This window comes from Ovis canadensis, chromosome 20, assembly GCF_042477335.2.
Source record: "Ovis canadensis isolate MfBH-ARS-UI-01 breed Bighorn chromosome 20, ARS-UI_OviCan_v2, whole genome shotgun sequence".
Classification (NCBI taxonomy): Eukaryota; Metazoa; Chordata; class Mammalia; order Artiodactyla; family Bovidae; genus Ovis; species Ovis canadensis.
Window position 1 is genome coordinate 22,462,384 of NC_091264.1, and position 21,261 is coordinate 22,483,644.

Below are 21,261 nucleotides of genomic sequence, written 5' to 3' on the forward strand. Positions count from 1 at the left end.
TCCCTGTCCATCACCAACTCCCGGACTTTACTCAGACTCACGTCCATCGAGTCAGTGATGCCATCCAGCCATCTCATCCTCTGTCGTCCCCTTCTCATCCTGCCCCCAATTCCTCCCAGCATCAGAGTCTTTTCCAATGAGTCAACTCTTATGAGGTGGCCAAAGTACTGGAGTTTCAGCTTTAGCATCATTCCCTCCAAAGAAATCCCAGGGCTGGTCTCCTTCAGAATGGACTGGCTGGATCTCCTTGCAGTCCAAGGGACTCTCAAGAGTCTTCTCCAACACCACAGTTCAAAAGCATCCATTCTTCTGCACTCAGCCTTCTTCACAGTCCAACTCTCACATCCATTCATAACCACAAGAAAAACCATAGCCTTGACTAGACGGAACTTAGTCAGCAAAGTAATGTCTCTGCTTTTGAATATACTATCTAGGTTGGTCATAACTTTTCTTCCAAGGAGTAAGCGTCTTTTAATTTGATGGCTGCAGTCACCATCTGCAGTGATTTGGGAGCCCAAAAAAATAAAGTCTGACACTGTTTCCACTGTTTCCCCATCTATTTCTCATGAAGTGATGGGACTGGATGCCATGATCTTCGTTTTCTGAATGTTGAGCTTTAAGCCAACTTTTTCACTCTCTTCCTTCACATTAATCAAGTGAACCGTGAACTTCCAGATGTTCAAGCTGGTTTTAGAAAAGGCAGAGGAACCAAAGATCAAATTGCCAACATCCGCTGGATCATGGAAAAAGCAAGAGAGTTCCAGAAAACAATCTATTTCTGCTTTATTGACTATGCCAAAGGCTTTGACTGTGTGGATCACAATAAACTGTGGAAAATTCTGAAAGAAATGGGAATACCAGACCACCCGACCTGCCTCTTGAGAAACCTATATGCAGGTCAGGAAGCAACAGTTAGAACTGGACATGGAACAACAGACTGGTTCCAAATAGGAAAAGGAGTACGTCAAGGCTGTATATTGTCACCCTGCTTATTTAACTTCTATGCAGGGTACATCATGAGAAACGCTGGGCTGGAAGAAGCACAAGCTGAAATCAAGACTGCCAGGAGAAATATCAATAACCTCAGATATGCAGATGACACCACCTTTATGGCCTCTCTGTAGCTGGTGCCAAATAAAATCCTGGAGACACAGTTTTGGGTGAGGTAGAAAAGGATCACTTTATTACTTTGCCAGCCAAAGGGAGACACACCAGGCTTCTGCCTTGAAAAACTGTTGCCACCCAGGAGGATTTGATGAGGATTTTTATAAAGGTGGGTCAACGGTGGGGTCTGACAAGATTAGAGTGGGAACAAGGCTAGTGAAGTCCTGTCCAGCTCTTTGTGACCCGGCCCTGGACTGTGTAGCCCGCCAGGCTTCTCTGTCCATGGGATTTTCCAAGCAAGAATGCTGGAGCGGATTCCTTCTGCAGGGGATCTTCCTGATCCAGGGCCACGTCTCCCACATTGTAGGCAGACTCCTTACCCTCTGAGCCACCAGGGAAGCCTCAGCTGTGGGAACAAGGCTAGCACTTCCTTAAACTCTTCTCAGGCAGTCTGTCTCCTGACCTCCTCAGTTCAGTTCAGTTCAGTCGCTCAGTCGAGTCCAACTCTTTGCGACCCCATGAATCGCAGTACACCAGGCCTCCCTGTCCATCACCAACTCCCAGACTCAGGTCCATCGAGTCAGTGATGCCATCCAGCCATCTCATCCTCTGTCGTCCCCTTCTCCTCCTGCACCCAATCCCTCCCAGCATCAGAGTCTTTCCCAATGTGTCAACTCTTCACATGAGGTGGCCAAAGTACTGGAGTTTCAGCTTTAGCATCATTCCCCCCAAAGAAATCCCAGGGCTGGTCTCCTTCAGAATGGACTGGCTGGATCTCCTTGCAGTCCAAGGGACTCTCAAGAGTCTTCTCCAACACCACAGTTCAAAAGCATCCATTCTTCTGCACTCAGCCTTCTTCACAGTCCAACTCTTACATCCATACATGACCACAGGAAAAACCATAGCCTTGACTAGACGGACCTTAGTTGGCAAAGTATTGTCTCTGCTTTTGAATATACTATCTAGGTTGGTCATAACTTTTCTTCCAAGGAGTAAGCGTCTTTTAATTTCATGGCTGCATTCACCATCTGCAGTGATTTTGGAGCCCCAAAAAATAAAGTCTGACACTGTTTCCACTGTTTTCCCATCTATTTCACATTAAGTGACGGGACCAGATGCCATGATCTTCATTTTCTGAAAGATGAACTTTAAGCCAACTTTTTCACTCTCCACTTTCACTTTCATCAAGAGGCTTTTTAGCTCCTTTTCACTCTCTGCCATAAGGGTGGTGTCATCTGCATATCTGAGGTTATTGATGTTTCTCCCGGCAATCTTGATTCCAGCTTGTGCTTCTTCCAGCCCAGCGTTTCTCATGATGTACCCTGCATAGAAGTTAAATAAGCAGGGTGACAATATACAGCCTTGACGTACTCCTTTTCCTATTTGGAACCAGTCTGTTGTTCCATGTCCAGTTCTAACTGTTGCTTCCTGACCTGCATACAGATTTCTCAAGAGGCAGGTCAGGTCGTCTGGTATTCCCATCTCTTTCAGAATTTTCCACAGTTTATTATGATCCACACAGTCAAATGACATAGTCAATAAAGCAGAAATAGATGTTTCTCTGGAACTCTCTTGCTTTTTCCATGATCCAGCAGATGTTGGCAATTTGATCTCTGGTTCCTCTGCCTTTTTGAAAACCAGCTTGAACATCAGGAAGTTCACAGTTCACATATTGCTGAAGCCTGGCTTGGAGAATTTTGAGCATTACTTTACTAGCATGTGAATGAGTGCAATTGTGTGGTAGTTTGAGCATTCTCTGGCATTGCCTTTCTTTGGGATTGGAATGAAAACTGACCTTTTCCAGTCTTGTGGCCACTTCTGAGTTTTCCAAATTTACTGGCATATTGAGTGCAGCACTTTCACAGCATCATCTTTCAGGATTTGAAATAGCTCCACTGGAATTCCATCACCTCCACTAGCTTTGTTCGTAGTGATGCTTTCTAAGGCCCACTTGACTTCACTTTCCAAGATGTCTGGCTCTAGATGAGTGATCATACCATCGTGATTATCTGGGTCGTGAGGATCTTTTTTTGTACAGTTCTTCTGTGTATTCTTGCCACCTCTTCTTAATATCTTCCACTTCTGTTAGGTCCATACCATTTCTGTCCTTTATCCAGCCCATCTTTGCATGAAATTTTCCCTTGGTATCTCTGATTTTCTTGAAGAGATCTCTAGTCTTTCCCATTCTGTTGTTTTCCTCTATTTCTTTGCACTGATCTCTGAGGAAGGCTTTCTTATCTCTCCTTGCTATTCTTTGGAACTCTGCATTCAAATGGGTATATCTTTCCTTTTCTCCTTTGCTTTTCGTGTCTCTTCTTTTCACAGCTATTTGTAAGGCCTCCCCAGACAGCCATTTTGCTTTTTTGCATTTCTTTTCCATGGGGATGGTCTTGACCCCGTCTCCTGTACAGTGTCACGAACCTCATTCCATAGTTCATCAGGCACTCTGTCTATCAGATCTAGGCCCTTAAATCTATTTCTCACTTCCACTGGATAATCATAAGGACCTAACCTCCTCAGGTCCCTTTAATCTTGCCTCGGGTTGTTTCTTGGCTGCCCTTCCCGTGATAAGCAGCTGTTGGAAGTGGAACTCAGGGTGGGTTGTGGAAGCTGGAGTCTCGCCTACAAGAAACAGGAGACAAGAAGGGCCTCCATGCCTGGAAGCCCCACAGGCACTGCTTGGTTTCAACACCCAGGAGGAATCCCCCAGACCCTGCCCTAGGGCAGTTTGAGGACTCTCGGGAATAGCAGGCACTCCAACCAAGGTTCCACTCCACCCTCATTTCTCATCTGATCCATCTGATTTTACTTCAGAAACAGAATTACTTGAGAAGATGGTCTGAAAATGATTTCCCTACGTTATTTTTCCTAAATGAACAGTGAGATTAGCTACCAATCCCTGTCTGCTCCTTTCCCATGAACGTGCACTAGGGAAGCAAAGCACCTGGAACGTGGGGCCGTGAGGAGACAGCCTCTGGGGTGCACTTGACGCTTTAAAAAGGGGGGGTGGAGCAGAAATTGATTCTCTCACTGCTGAGAAGCCCAGAAGGCCACGATCAAGCTGCCGAGAGGACTAGTCCTCCCTGGAGATTTTAAGGAGAAATCTGTTCCCTGCCTCTCTCCCGCTTCCGGGGTTGCCGGCCATCCTTGGTGTTCCCTTCGTTTTTTCCTTTTACATTTTTTTAGTTTCATTAGCGCATAGTTGGCTTACAATGTTGTGTTCTTTTCAGGTGGGGGGGGTGCATCTGGTTTTATTCCCATCGTCTTCAAGGGCCCAAAGAGCCTCAAACTTGGGGTCAACACCTTTGACTACAGCGTTGGTGTCTGCCCTCATGGACACAGACGCATGTCCGCTATGCTGTGAGAGTTGGACTAGATGACCTTCAGAGTCAATTCCCAGCTTCCAGTTCAGTTTTTAAAACAAAGCAGACATTGAAGGGAGAGAACCAATCATTGTGCCCCTTGTATTAGGTATAACGCAAAAGCCCAGCTCTCTCTGTCTCACACACACACAGGCACATGCACACCCCCCTTTCTGGCACTTGCTGTGCGTGGCATCCTACTCTCCTCACGCAGTGCGGGAGGTGACCCATCATCCTGCCTTCCTCCCAGGCTCCACTCGCTTGCCTGTGCAGCACACACATCCTCCTTCCTCTCCCCTTGTAATCTGGCTTGCTGGATCCCAGGAGATCTACGTGGTATTTTTCTTTCAGCTCCCCATCTGAAAGAGGACAGCCTTCCCTATAAAACAAAACCCAGTAAGATTAGGGCAGAGCAAGCTTGCCTGGGATCTCCAGAGGGAGACTGGAGGTGCACTCATTAGCTGCCTCTCTCCCTCCTTCCCCTGGGGTCCTGCCCCCTTGATTTCCACCGCTGAGACCACACCCATACCCTCCGAATGTACAGCGTCTCCTTCATAAATGGCCAAGCCTAGACCAAAGCCTCACTCCAGACTAGACTAGAATTTCAGAAGGAATTAGCTTTGTCAAGCAAACAAAAGCAAGAACAGTGAATGGAAAAGTGAAAATGAAAGGATATGGCAAGGCTTCAGACGGCAAGTTCTTAAAGGAAGCTCAGAGTTGGGTAGAGGTGATAGATTATTTACATGATATACAGGCTAATTAATTAAATGTTACATAAAAACTGTTTCCTTTTTTTTTTTTTTTTGGCTGCAGTGCACAGCATTTGGGATCTTAGTTCCCTGCCCAGGGATCGAACCCAAGCCCCCTGAAGTGGAAGCCTGGGGTCTTAACCACTGCACTGCCAGGGAAGTCCCTATAAAAACCTTTTTTCAATGAAACATAAAATTGATAAAATTTGTAGGGATTTGTGTCTGAGCCTACACTCACCAATCACAGCACAGAGCACCCAACTGCTTCCTACCTTACATGGCCCAGCTCAGAGAAGAGCCATTTTGAACTCAGGAACATTTTCCCATTTCCTTGACTTTCTGGCGAAACTCCTTCCAGAAGAGGTGCCTTGATCACAAGGATCTTTCTGGGGAAAGCATGGACGTAGTGGAAATCAATTCACTGATTAGACAAACCCTGAGCACCTACTCTTTTTTTCAATTGAATCATAGTTGCTCGACAATGTTGTGTTAATTTCTTCTGTACAGCAAAGTGATTCAGTTATACACATACACACACACACACACACACATACACACATCAGTTCAGGTCAGTCGCTCAGTCGTGTCCGACTCTTTGCAGCCCCATGGACTGCAGCACGCCAGGCCTCCCTGTCCATCACCAACTCCCGGAGTTTATATATATGCCTCCTTTTTTATATTCGTTTCCATTATGATTTATCACAGGATACTGACTATAATTCCCTGGGCTCTACAGTAGGACCTTGTTGATACATTCTATATACAATAATTTGTATCTGCCAACCCCAAACTCCCAAACCGTCCCTCTCCCAAGCCCACCTCTTGGCAACCATCCATCCATTCTCTGTATCTGTGAGTCTGTTTCGTAGATAAATTCATTTGTATCTTATTTTAGATTCGACATATAAGTGGTATCACATGGTATTTGTCTTCCTCTTTCTGACTTGCTTCACTTAGTAAAATAATCTCTAGGCCCATCCATGTTGCTGCAAATGGAATTGTTTTCTTCTTTTTTTATGCCTGAGCACCTGCCTTGGATATGAAGGCTGTACGATCAGTGCTATCCCCACTGTTCTCCAGGCCCCCATCAGGACAGAAACCATGCAAGGAGGAAGGGACCCAACCCCACCCACCAGGCACCCACACAGACCACCATGGAGACAAGCCAGGAAGATTCCACACACTGTCTTCTGACCCCTTCCCGCAGCTCATCAGATTCTGCTTACCATGTTCCTACATAGACACCCACACACAGACATGTATTCTTTTTTTTCTTTTTTGGCAGACGTGCATTCTTAACCGCTTGTTCTCTGTCCACAACTTTCTGTCAGGCTAAACTCCTCCAGTATGTGTTTTCATTTCTGGATTCTTTCTAGACGCCAACTCTCATTCCAAAGACAATGCCACCTGGGTCCAGCAGGTGTCACCCTTCACTGGGAATGATCAGCACCTCTCCAGTTCAGTTCAGTTCAGTTCAGTCACTCCGTCATGTCTTTGCGACCCCATGGACTGCAGCACGCCAGGCTTCCCTGTCCATCACCAACCCCCGGAGTCCACCCAAACCCATGTCCATCGAGTCAGTGATGCCATCCAACCATCTCATCCTCTGTCGTCCCCTTCTCTTCCTGCCTTCAATCTTTCCCAGCATCAGGGTCTTTTCTAGTGAGTCAGTTCTTCACATCAGGTGGCCAAAGTATTGGAGTTTCAGCTTCAACATCAGTTCCTCCAATGAACACCCAGGACTGATCTCCTTTAGGATGGACTGGTTGGATCTCCTTGCAGTTTGGACTCTCAAGAATGTTCTCCAACACCACAGTTCAAAAGCATCAATTCTTCGGCGCTCAGCTCTCTTTAAAGCACCCTCTTGTCCTGTGTGAAATCCAGTCCCAAACGGTGCATGCCCCCATGGGCACCAGGTGGAGGGAATGAAAGGGGGGCTCTGAAGAATGGTGCGTGCGCCAGCAGGAAAGTCCTCCGAATACAGCAGCCTAGTTACTTCCAGCTAAGCCAGACCAACATCCTGTAGAGAATTTGCTGTTCAATCTTGGGCAAGCTATTTAACCTCTCTGAACCTCACTTTCATCTTGGGACTTGGAGGCAGACCACGTCCCCCTTACCGGGTGATTGTGGAGCGTGAATGAGACACAGCATAAAGCACCTAGCCCACTGCCCACGTCGTGACAAGCGCTCGAGCTGTGGTCCCTTTCCCATGCTGGTTGTGGAAGGAGTAACGGCCCAGAATTCAGATCTGAAGTTGAGCTCTGCCCCTTGAACCCTGCCTGAGGGTCTGTCAGAGTTGTGATGAAGATCAAATGAAACAGAGCAAGTAAAGCACCTGGTAGGAAGCCTGGCCCGGAAAGTAGAGTGACCGCTGACAGCTAACGTCACGGAGGCGGGCTGGCTGGGTGCCAGGTACTGTTCTTGGCCAATTACAAGTATGAACTCATTTAAGCCTCATTAAGATCCCTTATGAGTTCAGAAAACTGTTAACCTCCTACTATCTCTGACTCTGTGACTCCCTCCCACCAAAATTTAAAGTCTGCTTATGAATTATCCAGCAGAAAACAGCCCCCAGTTCTGTCATGTCCAGATGGGAAAATGGGAGGAAACACCGACTGGAGCGAATCAAGCCCAGCCCGACTGCCCGCTGTCCCTCCCCAGGACCGCAGGAAAAAGCATGGAAAAAAACAGGATTCCACCAGTTTATTCCTCAGAGACAATCAACAGTGACTCACGCCCTCTGTGACACAGGGGGGCCCCCAAGAGGGTCTTTAACCTTCCTCCCCAGATGATATTCACCCCAGATATTTAGCCCTGGGGTCTGCCTATGGACAGCACCTTGGTTACAGAATATTTTTACCAGGAATGAGTTTCCCCAAATTACTAAGGTTCACATAGGGAAGTGAAGTGAAGTGAAAGTCGCTCAGTCGTGTCCAGCTCTTTGTGACCCCATGGACTTTACAATCTGTGGAATTCTCCAGGCCAGAATACTGGAGTGGGTAGCCTTTCCCTTCTCCAGGGGATCGTCCCAACCCAGGGATCACACCTAGGTCTCCCGCATTGCAGGCGGATTCTTTACTAGCTGAGCCACCAGGAAAGCCCTCACACAGGGAACACTGGGAAATTCAAAGAATTAAATAGAGAAACCACAGGGTCCAAGAAGATGTGGAGGGCCCCAGCAGCATCCCCAAGAGTTCAGGCCTCCTCCTCACGTGGAGGGAAAGCTGTAGGGTCCGGCCTCTATCAATCGTGATGACCTGCAGAAGAAAGGAAAAGGAGATAATAATGCTTCGAGCCAACTTGACCCTGTTTGTCCCTATAACCATCCATGCCAGAGCCCTTAACACAGTGAGGTGGAAAATTCTAGAGCACCAAGCACTAGAAGCCACTTTCAGACACACTGTCGGGCAGAAGCGGAGGGGGCCGGTGCTCCTGCTTTCTGCTCCTGAGCCCAACAGCAGCAGCTTCAATCACACTCAGCCTGATCCCAGCAGACGCGCACCGCCCCCGCCATCAGCACCAGAGATAACGCCCTCTGTCTCCCCCTCCAAGGGACCAGGAGGTGCACAGACCAACAGAGACATTACCTTCTGGATAAGTGGACCCCGGGAGGAAAATGTAGCCTAGGAGAAGAAAATATTTGCGTTGAGGACAGTCTTTTCTTTTCTTTTTTAATTTTTATTAGACTATAGTTGATTTACGCTGTTGTATTGGTTTCAAGTGTACAGCAAAGTGCATACATCTACCTATACCCCTCTCATCTTCGATTCTTTTCCCATCTAAGCCACTGCAGAGTGCTGGGGAGTTTTCTGTGTTATACAGCAGGTTCCTGTTAGTGATCTGCTTTATCCATAGCAGTGTGTAGATGCCGATCCCCATCTCTCCGTTGATCCCTCCCGCCCAGGACAGGCCTGGTGGATGAAAGTCTCCCCCATGGCGATGGGGGACGCCACGGGAGAGCCAGTCACAAACACAAAGTGAGCAGAGGTTGGGTCTGGCGTTTCGGGAGGCTCACTCACCGGAGGAGGCGGCTCTCTGCCAACTGCGCAGACCAAAAACGAAGACGATGAAGCCCAGGACCAGCGTTACCAGAGACAAGGAAACCTTCACCGCCTGCACAGGCAACAGCCCAGGAGCTGCGGACACAGGAACTGAACTGCAACCAGTTCCCAGAGCTGGCCCCCAGAGCGCCTTCGCTGACTGCGACCTCCGCCCAGAGGTTCAGAGGTGCTCATCCGGGGCCCGGGGCTCACACCAATCCAGGCCTGAGCAAGTGGCCTTTCCTCAAAACCCCTGTCCCGTGGGTCTCTGTTCCTGAAGGTCCCTGAGGAACCCCTCTCCCCAGGTTTGTACCCCGGCTTCCAGATGCTCTCTGAGACCGTAGGGCCCTCCAGGCTTCCCGTTTTCTTTCTTCACCCCAAAGGCACCCTGACCGGAGAATGCAGGGCCCCCCACTCCTCTCTTCACTTGCCTGTGGTGACAATACTTGCTCCCTTGACTGCTTTATTCGAGCATTTTCCCATTAAATTGTCTTTCCCCCTTTCCTTTCTGCAGTTCCTTGCTATCCGAGGGCTTAGGTGTCTCTGCCTGTCCGCTTTCAGACTGGCCGTGGGTCCTTCCAGAACCTGTGTCTATCCCACCTCCACAGCCCCCACATCCTGGAACTGGTCCTAGTCTGAATCCTGTGCCCCTCCCAAATTCCTTTCCTTTAACTACTTCCAGTCCTAGGGTTCAAACAGTGATGATTGGCTTGACACGGTAGCCCTCAAATGTGCACATCAAAGCATCTGTCAGCCTGGGCTTCCCCTCTCTGACACCAAGAGGCTCCTCGCTCTCCTGCGATCTTTATTTCTCCAGTTCCCATCCCTGACCTGACAACGGAACAGTGGAAATCTGAAGATCCTAGAATACTGCATCACAATTTGGGGCTCTGAAAATACGGTTACCAAATCAACATCCTCTTCTCAAGACAATCAGGCTCCCCTCCCACCTTCCAACAAGCGCAGAACACCAACCACAGCACCATAGCAACAGCAAGGATGATTAACTCTTTATGCCCCAGTATCCCCTGGCCCCATCTCTGGTCAAGCACGCTCCACGAGTTCCTCCAGACTTGCTCGTTTTCAGCATCTCCCTCTCTTCCCTGTACCGTGGACCTCTCTACAGCTTCCTCCCTCTGCCAAAGTACCGGTGTTTTTTTTTTACAACCACCTACTTGCAGTGCTGCTGCTGCTGCTGCTAAGTCGCTTCAGTCGTGTCCAACTCTGTGCGACCCCAGAGACGGCAGCCCACCAGGCTCCCCCGTCCCTGGGATTCTCCAGGCAAGAACACTGGAGTGGGTTGCCATTTCCTTCCCCAATGCATGAAAGTGAAAAGTGAAAGTAAAGTCGCTCAGTCGTGTCCGACTCAGCGACCCCACGGACTGCAGCCCACCAGGCTCCTCTGTCCATGGGATTTTCCAGGCAAGAGTACTGGAGTGGGGTGCCATTGCCTTCTCCAACCCACTTGCAGTAGGTCTCTGCTTTTTGTTGTTTTTGTTGGCCACGCTAGAGCAGCACGTGTGGGTCTCAATTCCCTGACCAGGGATCAAACCTGGGCCCCCTGCAAGTGGAAGCGAAGAATCTTAGCCACTGGGCTGCCAGGGAATTCCAGTAGCTCTCTGCTTTAACGCTAATTCCTCCCGCCTGCTGCACACTTACTCCAGTCCTGAAGGATGAGTTCAGGAGCCCCAATGTGCTCGACCACACAAGTGTAGGTGTCCCCAAAAGAGGGCGTTGTGGCCAGATGGGAGACGGTCTGGTACGTCCAGTCTCCATTGGGCTGGATGACCCTCCAGGCTGTGCCGTGTGGGAGGACCTCCTGCCCATTCCTCCTCCACGTGATGGCCACGTCCGCTGGGTAGAAGCCCCACACGTAGCAGGCCAGCATCACAGACTCCCTCGTGTTAAAAGGAGTGGTTCTGGCTACCTGCACGGTCGGCGGGCCTGCACAGGAGGAAGAAACAGTCACGAAGGAGGGTACCACCCTGGCTTTTCCTCCAACCTGGTTTCTCTCCTACTTCAATGCTTCTTGGATTTTGCCCACCCACCCTCCCCGCGCTCACCCCAGGCCTGCACACATCCCTCTGAAAATGAGAGGCTGGAATATATTCCTCTGTACTCTTTCCTGTCTCCCACTCCATCCCTGCTCCTTTCTTTCTCGTTCCTCCAAAATCCTGTTTGATCACTGTAAGTAGAAGCTGGGGCTGAACTGCAAGCTGTTTCAGAAGGCATTGTATTCATTGCAAGTATTTAAAAGCAAATTGTCATCCAGACTTATAGATGGGGGTGAGCAAAAGTAGGAAAACACCCTTGTCCTCAAATCACATTGAACAGATTAACTTGGTAAAGAAAGTATTTTTTTTCCCTTGAAGAGTTTAAGGCATGTTTGCGTGCTCAGTCGTGTCTGACTCTTTGCGAGCTCATGGACTGGAGCCTGCCAGTTTCCTCTGTCCATGGGATTTCCCAGGCAAGAATACTGGAGTGGGTTGCCGTTTCCTACGCCAGGGGATCTTCCTGATCCAGGGATTGAACCCCTATCTCCTGAGTCTCCTGCACTAGCAGGCAGATTCTTTACCACTGTGCCATCTGGGAAGCCTGAATAGTTTAAGGAAGCAAGACTAATTCAGGACTAACTCTTAAATTTGGATGAGGGTGGACCCAATTCATCAGATCGTTCATATTGCCACCTGTTAGTAATTTATTTTTCTAGGTGACCCTTCAGCTTGCTTGGGTGTCTTTCAAATAAAATCCTCGATAAAAATCCAAGATATTGTGTTAAAATGCAGATTCCCTAGCCTGCATCCCTGGATATTTTTATTCAACAGATCTGCAGTAGCTCTCAAGGACTTGCATTTTTATTTTTATGTTTTTATTTTAAATTTATTTCTGTTTTTGTTTTTGGCTGTGCCACGCAGCTTCCGGGATCCTAGTTCCCTGACCAGGGGTTGAACCTGAGCCCCCTGCACTGGAAGCACTGATTCTTGACCACTGGACCACCAGGGAAATCCCAGGACTTGCATTTTTAACAAGCACCTTCCCCAGGCAATTCTGAGAAATGATATCTTGAGACACAATACTTTTTAAGATAGAGAACTTCAAGTTTGGGTTTGTTTGTTTTTTTTAACCAATCTCAAGTCATTCTCTATGCAAGTGATTAGGGAAAGAGTTTGCTTCCCTTGTGACTTAGCTGGTAAAGAGTCCGCCTGCAACATGGGAGACCTGGGTTCGATCCCAGGATTGGGAAGATCCCCTGGAGAAGGGAAAGGCTATCCACAGTATTCTGGCCTGGAGAATTCCACGGACTGTACAGTCCATGGGGTTGCAAAGAGTCGGACACAACTGAACGACTTTCACTTTCACTTTACTTCAGAATTCCCTGGGAGGCTTTCCAAATTGTCCCATGCCTGGGCCCATCTTAGACCCGGGACACCAGAACCTGGGATACAGAGGCACAAGCATTTTGGGGAAAGCCATTCTGGTTATTCTGACAGTTCAACCCCTGGCTGAACTTGGATCTGTCTCCTGAGATGCCCTGAATCAAAGGAGAACATTCTTACTCTCCCTGCAGAAGCTCCTTGCCTGCTCAAATATCACCACCCAGTTTGCATTCCAGCCCCATCCCTGTCAACCCCCTTGTTTCCCTCTCTTTCTACATCACAGGTCCTCCCATTTATCTGCTTCTTTTCTGCCCACATTAAACCCCCTGTCAGTGGAGGGAGCCTTCCAGCCTCCCCTCTCCGCACCATCCCTCTGCTCCCCTCTCTCCTTACGTGTCCTGTGGGTCAGAGAGCTCCAGAAGGGCTGGGTGTGCACGGCACAGTCCTGCAGACCACTGGACAAGCGCTGGATCAGGACATCGTCACTGTTGAGGGAATCTGAGAGGTACTTGGCCAAGCCGTTCAGCACCCCAAATTCACGAGGAACCATACTGGCCTGCAGGGGATCCCAGCAGGTCAGCAAGTCCTTGTTGAAGGAGACGCAATACGTGAACTCTTTTGGATTCCCATCATCGTCCAACAGACAGGTGCTTTCCACGTGTGCCACAAAGCCACCTGCAGGAGCCAGAGAAAGGGGGCAGCTCAGAGTCCTCTGCAGGAGCCCAAGCCTCAGTTACACCTGGTGAGGAGGGCACAGAATTCCTGCCTGAGGCATCATCTGCTCACCAAGCTCATGAACAGGAGTCTCTGCAAGTCTTGATGCAGGCACTAGGTAATCCTAACAGAGAAGTTCCTAGATCCCATTTCCTCTTTACAGAAGACTCAGCATGGAGACACAAGTGACCCAAAATTATTTGCATGTTTAAACACAACAATCTCCCAGGATTAAGATTTTCAGTAAGACCAATGACTGAGTGAGAAAAGGGGGTCAAAGGAAAGAGTCAGGCTTGTTCTGTGCCGTATACATTATTAAATATCCATGCCGCATGTATATCTGGAGGACTCGCCGTGTGCCAGACACCACGCGAGGAACTGGGGACACAGCAGCTATCAACAGGGCCGTCATCACCTTTGCCTACATTCCAGCAAGAGATATCTGTCACACAAATAATTACACAGCTTAATTGCATTAAATTTGCTACATGGATGAACAAGTTTCTACTGTGTAGCGCTGGCAGCTATAGTAATATCCTGGGATAAACCATAATGAAAAAGGATATAAAAAAGAACTATACATGTGCATAACTGAGTCACTTTGCTCAGCAGAAATTAACACAATATTGTAAATCAACAATACTTCAATTTAAAAATATAAATTCAAAAAATTGCTGCAACGCTACAGTACAAAGTGTGGTGGGAGTATATAATAGGGAGATAGACTGCTTTGGGGTATCCGAATCCAATAGCAAAACAGAACCTCCCAATCCAAAGGGAGCAGAGGAAGGGAGAGTCCTTACCTGCTGCGGTGCAGCCCAGGCTGAGGCCCAGCAGCAGCGGCAAGAGGACAGTCATTCTTTGCTCTGGGGAGACACGGGGAGTTCGGTCCCCTGGACCAGCTCCTCCAGGGGCCCTGGGTCTTCGTCTACCCCAAAAGTTCCAGCCTGGGTAGAGTATCTCTACACACTAAGTGGGAATGTGGTACTGCCCGGGGCCCCTTGATGCTCTCTAAATGAGCAGTTTGGGGCTACTAAGGCCCGAGATAATAAACCTGTTCCTTGCCAGATCATGTGAGCGTTCCAAACTGAGAATTGTCAGACTGCCTAGGTAGGCGGGGACAAGTATAGAGACAAATCATTGAGCATCTCAGCCCAGCATCATCAGTTACCAGGTAGATCTCATCCTGCCCTGGGCTTTTAGCAACTGGTCTCTTACTATCCCACAGAACAACCAGTCTGCAGGTGGATTTCCCTTGAGAAGGAAATGGCATCCCGCTCCAGTGCTCTTGCCTGGAGACTCCCTTGGACAGCGGAGCCTGGTGGGCTGCAGTCCATGGGGTTGCAGAGTCGGACACGACTGAGCAACTCTCACACACACACCCACACACACACACAGGTGGATTTCCCTAGATTGGTGGAGAGAATAACCCTGTATTCCCAGGATGTATGCAGCCTAGACTGCCCACTGGTCTAACTGTTTTCTCTCAAGGTCTCCCCAGATACTGAGACAAGGTCACCTCTCTTGCTCCTTTAAGGGAAGTTACTGGGGAACTTAACCCTTGATTACATAACCCGTGGTCTGTCCTGTCACCCAGGAAACAGATGGACAAGAGGCCCTTCTTTTCTGGCCTCAAAGCAAGATGGCAGAATAAGAGGTGCTGTTCCTAAGAGCTCAGGGCCACAGCCCTGAACAGTCCCTCCCTGGGCTTCCATTGCTTCTTCCGTTCTAGCCAGACGAGTTTCATTTTCCCCTTTCTGCTTTCTGGAGCCAGGACACCCTATCCTTTGAACCATCTCAGGGCAGACCGCTGGGCAACCCCACTAATCTGCTTGATATATAGCTGGTCATGAGCCAGTGCCCAAAGCTCACTTGTCTCCCCCAAACTCAAAATTCCCCTATGTGTTTCCCTGACAGGTCCCATCTGTCTTGGGGCAGGCCCTCCTCGCATTGTGAAGCCACTAGGAAAATGAGATAAACGTTCCCTGTTCTTCTTCCCCAGGAAAAGACAAACTTCACTTAGCAATTCATTCTCACCTGTGACCTATACAACTGGTAGATTTTTCCATTACAAATGGAAAACCCTCAGTTGACTTCCCTGTGGTCCCCACCAGTCTTCAGGGCTGCCTCTCCCCAGCTTGGTTCCTGAAAGCTCTTGAACTTGACTTAATAGTGAGCTAAACAAAAGAGGATGAGGAGGGAACCCCTTAACACCCATCCTCCCTCCAAGTCCCTGACTCCAAGAGAATATGATATTTCTGAAGAAGAGAGGAAAGGGGAAACTATATCCTCCAAATGAAAATATAGACGAATATCAGGAACCAAAGGCTGGTTTTGTGTAATTAGTTGAGCTTCACTGATGCTCTGACCGTGTTTTCCTACCACCCCCGCCCTCAGCCCCACCTGGTTACAAGATTGTTCTACACTTGAACTTCTCTAATCAGCCGTGAAGGGTGTTGAATGAACCGAAAACGGAGGAGGTGGGGGGGAGTCCAAAATTTAGTGAGCTTCTACTTTGTGGCGGATACTATGAGAGCCACACTATTTCATTTAATCTTAAAAGTCCTGTTAATGGTCCTTTTTATAATTTGGAAAACAAGTTGAAGATTCACACCAAAGGTTTCAAGGTACACACACACAAACATTTGAGTGTGCCCACACACTCACTGTCCTAGGACTGAGAGGAGCACATAGAGGTAGCCTGTGGTGGCCCAAGCTGAGAAAAGGAAAACGGGAAGAGCCAGCACATGCCTCTGAGTCTTCTCTTTCCAATGCTCAGAGTTCCTCCCACTCTGAACCAGTGTCTCTTCTACTTTGTCTTTCAACAGCCTCAAAACTGTGTGAGTTCCCCTGCACACATGTTCACTTCCCCTTTGAAAGTCTCTCCTCCTAGGTAGGTGGTGACCCTAACCTTAGGAACCAGGTCTCGGGATCCTTATCAAGGTCTCCAAAGCCTGCCTGGAACTGGAATGCTCCCTGCGTGGCCTTCCGCCAGCTTCTGGAGGCTCGGAGAGCTCCCTCTTGTGCCTGGGTCTCTGCTCAGGCAGCCAAAGATGTGAAACCTTCCATAAGGCAGCAACAGGAAACGCAGGCAATTTCACTTCTCTATTAATGAGAAGATTGAATGTGGTTTTAGAATTAAGCTGGACAGAAAAACCCAGCGACCTGTGCTCAGCGAAGCGGTTTCTTCCTTCCCTTTTTCCTCTTGACTCTACTTTTTTGTGTTTGTTTTTACACACATAGCTCTGTCCCCACTTCTAGTCAACTCCAAAGAATATTTCAACTGTCTTGAGCATTGTTGGTAATTCACTTCAGTTCAGTTCAGTCGCTCAGTCGTGTCCGACTCTTTGCGACTCCATGAACCGCTACACGCCAGGCCTCCCTGTCAATCACCAGCTCCCAGAGTCAGACTCATATCCATTAACTCGGTGATACCATCCAACCATCTCATCCTCTGTCGTCCCCTTCCCCTCCTGCCTTCAATCTTTCCCAGCATCAGGGTCTTTTCCAATGAGTCAGTTCTTCGCATCAGATGGCCAAAGTATTGGAGTTTCAGCTTCAACATCAGTCCTTCCAATGAACGCTCAGGATTGATTTCCTTTAGGATGGACTGGTTTGATCTCCTTGCAATTCAAGAGACGCTTCAAGAGTCTTCTCCAACACCACAGTTCAAAAGCATCAATTCTTCAGCACTCAGCTTTCTTTACAGTCCAACTCTCACATCCATACATGACTACTGGAAAAGCTATAGCTTTGACTAGATGGACATTTGTTGGTAAAGTAATGTGTCTGCTTTTTAATATACTGTCTATGTTGGTCATAGCTTTTCTTCCAAGGAGCAAGTGTCTTTTAATTTCATGGCTGCAGTCACCATATGCAGTGATTTTGGAGCCCAGAAAAATAAAATCTGTCACTGTTTCTATCGTTTCCCCATCTATTCGCCATGAAGTGATGGGACTGGATGCCATGATCTTCGTTTTCTGAATGTTGAGCTTTAAGCCAACCTTTTCACTCTAATCTTTCACTTTCATCAAGAGGCTCTTTAGTTCCTCTTCGTTTTCTGCCATAAGGGTGGTGTCATCTGCATATCTGAGGTTATTGATATTTCTCCCAGCAGTCTTGATTCCAGCTTGTGCTTCATCCAGCCAGGCATTTTGCATGATGTACTCTGCATATGAGTTAAATAAGCAGAGTAACAATATACAGCCTGACGTACTCCTTTCCCAATTTGGAACCAGTCTGTTGTTCCACATCTGGTTCTAACTGTTGCTTCTTGCCTTGCATACAGATTTCTCAGGAGGCAGGTCAGGTGGTCTGGTATTCCCATCTCTTGAATTTTCCACAGTTTGTTGTGATCCACACAGTCTAAGGCTTTGGCGTAGGCGATAAAGCAGAAGCAGATGTTTTTCTGGAACTCTCTTGCTTTTTCAATGATCCAACATTGGTAATCCATTTTGAATTACCAGATGTTGGTAATTTGACCTCTGGTTCCTCTGCCTTTTCTAAATCAAGCTTAAACATCTGGAAGTTCATGATTCACATACTGTTGAAGCCTGGCTTGGAGAATTTTGAGCATTACTTTGCTAGCATGTGAGATGAGTGCAATTGTGCGGTAGTGTGAGCTTTCTTTGGCATTGCCTTTCTTTGGGATTGGAGTGAAAACTGACCTTTTCCAGTCCTGTGGCTGTCGGTGATTGGATGACCATTTATGTAGAACCCAGGACTGACATTAGGGAACCCCAGGCAGCTTCTCTTGTGCTGTCCCTCTGTATTTATTTATTTATTGGCTATACCTGGTCTTCACTGCTGCTCATGGGCTTTCTCCAGCTGTGGTGTAAGGACCTCTTGCTGCAGAGCACAGTCTATAGGGCTCGCGGACTTCAATAGTCCTGGTGCACGGGCTTAGTTTTCCTGTGGCTTGTAGGATCTTCCTAAATTAGAGATCAAACCTGGGTCCCCTGCACTGGCACGTGGATTCTCAACCACTGGGCTACCAGGGGAGTCCCTGTCCCTCTTTTACTGCCGCTATAGGAGGGCCCAAAGAGTGAGTCCCCTCCTTGCCCACTGCCTCTTCCACCAACCTAGCCACCAAGGCCAGAAGTGGACTAACTATGGTGTGTGTGTGCAAAGCATTATACAGACTCCCAAGAGCTAAGAGATGTGACCTCTGCCTCCATGTCGTTCACTTGCAGGTCAGTTGGAGAGTGAGAAGAAACACCTAGAAAGAGAAGAGTTTTTGTTAAAGCAGGCAAGCAGTCTGAATGGGGGACTTAAAAGAGAAAAGAGACGTCATTGTGGGTCTGGTGCCCAGGAAGTCCTCTCCATTGAGTAGGCCTGGAAGTGGGCTGCCTTCACATCAGAGAAGAGGAAGGCGGTTGGTGTATAACCGCACAAGCTTGGAAGTGTATGTTTCTGTTGAGGGTCTACCAGCCACCTGGACTGGTGAAAACAAAACCAACTACAGTGACATCATTGGCACATGGATGAAATTCACCAATGTGGTCTTACGCTTTTTCCGAGAGGCTGGCCATAATACTGGAGCTCTTCTAGGTATTTCCTAGTGTCCCTGTATGCACACAGGCTCCTCTCCTGACAGATGGTTTTCCCTTAAGCTTCCGTTTTATAAAGTCAAAAATTGTTCAATCCATCCAACATCTGCAATTGAAAACCAAGAGTATAAGACCACATTTGTGACTTCCTTCAATGTCTTCCCAAAACTACACACTTCTGCATTGGGTCAGGATTACGTGACTTCCCCGTCTGTTCAGCTTCACGTCCGCCCACCTGCCATCTCACCTCTTCTCACTCTTCATCTTCTCTGTTAGGATTCGCTACTCTAGACCCTGACCTTTGGGTTACAGTAGCTATAACTAGTTCAACATCTTTCCGTCCTGCAGCCGGATTACTTGAACTACTAGCATATATTTTACCTGATTTGCCACAAGTCTTTTTAAAAAAATATTTAATTTATTTGACTCAGCCAGGACTTAGTTGCAGCATGCAAGACCTTTAGCTGTGGCATGTTGGATCTTATTCCCTGACCAGGGATCAAACTCGGGCCCCCTGCATTGGGAACATGGAGTCTTAGACACTGGACCCCCAGGGAAGTCCTGCCACCACCACCTTTGAATCATGTTATTACCTCCCCATCTTAGCTATGAAAAAATGGAGGCAGAGGGAAGTTAGTGATTGCTCAGCTTTGCTCAGATGCTGGGTAATAGCGCGATGACTTGAACTCAGGATTTATGATTCAAAATCCTACACTATAATAATATCTTGAAAAAGTGAAAGTATTAGTCATTCAATCCTGTCTGACTCTTTGCAACCCCATGGATTGTAGCCAGGCTCCTCTGTCCATGGAATTCTCCAGGCAAGAACACTGGAGTGGGTAGCCATTTCCTTCTCCAGGGGTTCTCCTTGACCCAGGGATCAAACCCAGGTTTCCTGCATTAGAAACAGATTCTTCACCATCTAAGCCACCAGGGAAGCCCTATAATAATATCTTAATAATCAGAAAATAATGGAAAATTGTCAACCATTTCTAATAGGAATTTAAAAACCGTAATATATTTATATATTTAGAAATTAATATACAAAAGTATAAGAACTTAATGGAATAAAAGGAAAACTTTATTAAAGTACATAAATGAAGACCTCAAGAAGTGAAGAGACATAACATTATTCATGGATGAGGCATCCTATCACAATGAAGAAGTCAGGTTCCCCCCATATTCCTAACCAAAATCAAAGCAGAATTTGACAAACTGACTCTAAAATATATATGATAATAAAGTCCATGAGAATCTTAGACAATTTTGATAAAGAAGAGCATAATATAGTTTTCTGGGAAGTGAGGTGGCAAAGAAATGGAAACTAGCATTGTCAAATATGAAAACATTTATAAAAAGCCGTAATAATTTAAACATGTTTAACTGAGCAAGAAACTGACAAAGCCATTGAACAGAATAATTCAGAGACAAATCCATGCATACGGAGGAATTTGGCATAAAATTCCTGGGAATAAATCAAATAGTTTCTAAATGACATTAATGTCAATTCAGTGTTTGGAGAAAAAGGAAGCTGTCAACATACTCACACCACATGCAAAGACTCCAGATCAGTCAAGATCCAAATGTGAAAGGAGAATGACAAACACTAATAGAAGGCTCAGTGCAACATCATAGATGGCCAGATAAACACAAAGCAAAGCAAAGCATTTTTACCCAAAATTATCCATCAGAAAAGAGAGAATTACCTTCGATATAAGTCCTTAAATTCTTCCCTTTCCAAATTATGGCCACTCTTTCAAAGTTCTTTGGAGAAGATACATTATTCTAAAATGATTTCAATTAACAAATAGCTGAGGAGCCTGCATACTGTTTTCCAGAGTGGCTTAACCAACTTCCATTCCTACCATATTGCATAAGGATTCAGCAACAGTACAGAAGTTCCTCAAAACAATAAAAAAACAGAACTACCATATGATCTAGCAATTCCACTTCTGGGTCTTGATTCAAAGAAAACAAAAACATTAATTCAAATATGTGTATATATATATACCCCCATGTTCACTGCAGCATTATTTACTATAGACACAAAATGGAAACAACCTAACTGTCCATCAGTGAATGAAAGAAAATAGAAATTGTCGTGTGTACATATAATGGGATACTATTCAGTCATAAAAAATAAAATGTTGTCATTTTCAACAACATGGATGGACCTCAAGGGCATTATGTGAAATGAAATAAGTTGGGAAAAGAAAAATACCATATAATCTCTTTATTATGTGGAATAATAGTCATAAACAAGCTTATAGGAATGGAAGAGAACAGATTTGTGGGTGCCGAGACAGGGGCCGGGAGATGGGAGAGAAGAATAAACTGGTTTGGGTGGGGCATTTTAGTTTAAATAA

General features: G+C 47.0%; 1 protein-coding gene across 2 annotated transcripts; it reads right to left on the reverse strand.

Annotated features, from left to right (window-relative positions):
- Positions 1-7,903: 7,903 nt before the first annotated feature.
- LOC138425797 (HLA class II histocompatibility antigen, DM beta chain) lies at positions 7,904-20,781 on the reverse strand. 2 transcript variants are annotated; one of them, XM_069564114.1, is made up of 8 exons: positions 20,602-20,781; positions 18,855-19,001; positions 14,150-18,564; positions 13,026-13,307; positions 10,915-11,199; positions 9,235-9,351; positions 8,803-8,838; positions 7,904-8,472 (listed from the first exon to the last, which is right to left on the reverse strand). In XM_069564114.1, the coding sequence occupies exons 3-8, from the start codon at positions 14,202-14,204 to the stop codon at positions 8,459-8,461; spliced, it is 789 nt and encodes a 262-aa protein (XP_069420215.1). In that variant the 5' UTR covers positions 14,205-18,564; positions 18,855-19,001; positions 20,602-20,781; the 3' UTR covers positions 7,904-8,458. The 2 variants fall into 2 exon arrangements, with proteins under 2 accessions (XP_069420215.1, XP_069420216.1); XM_069564115.1 differs by lacking the exons at positions 9,235-9,351; positions 18,855-19,001; positions 20,602-20,781 and having other exon boundaries at positions 14,150-14,724.
- Positions 20,782-21,261: the final 480 nt, after the last annotated feature.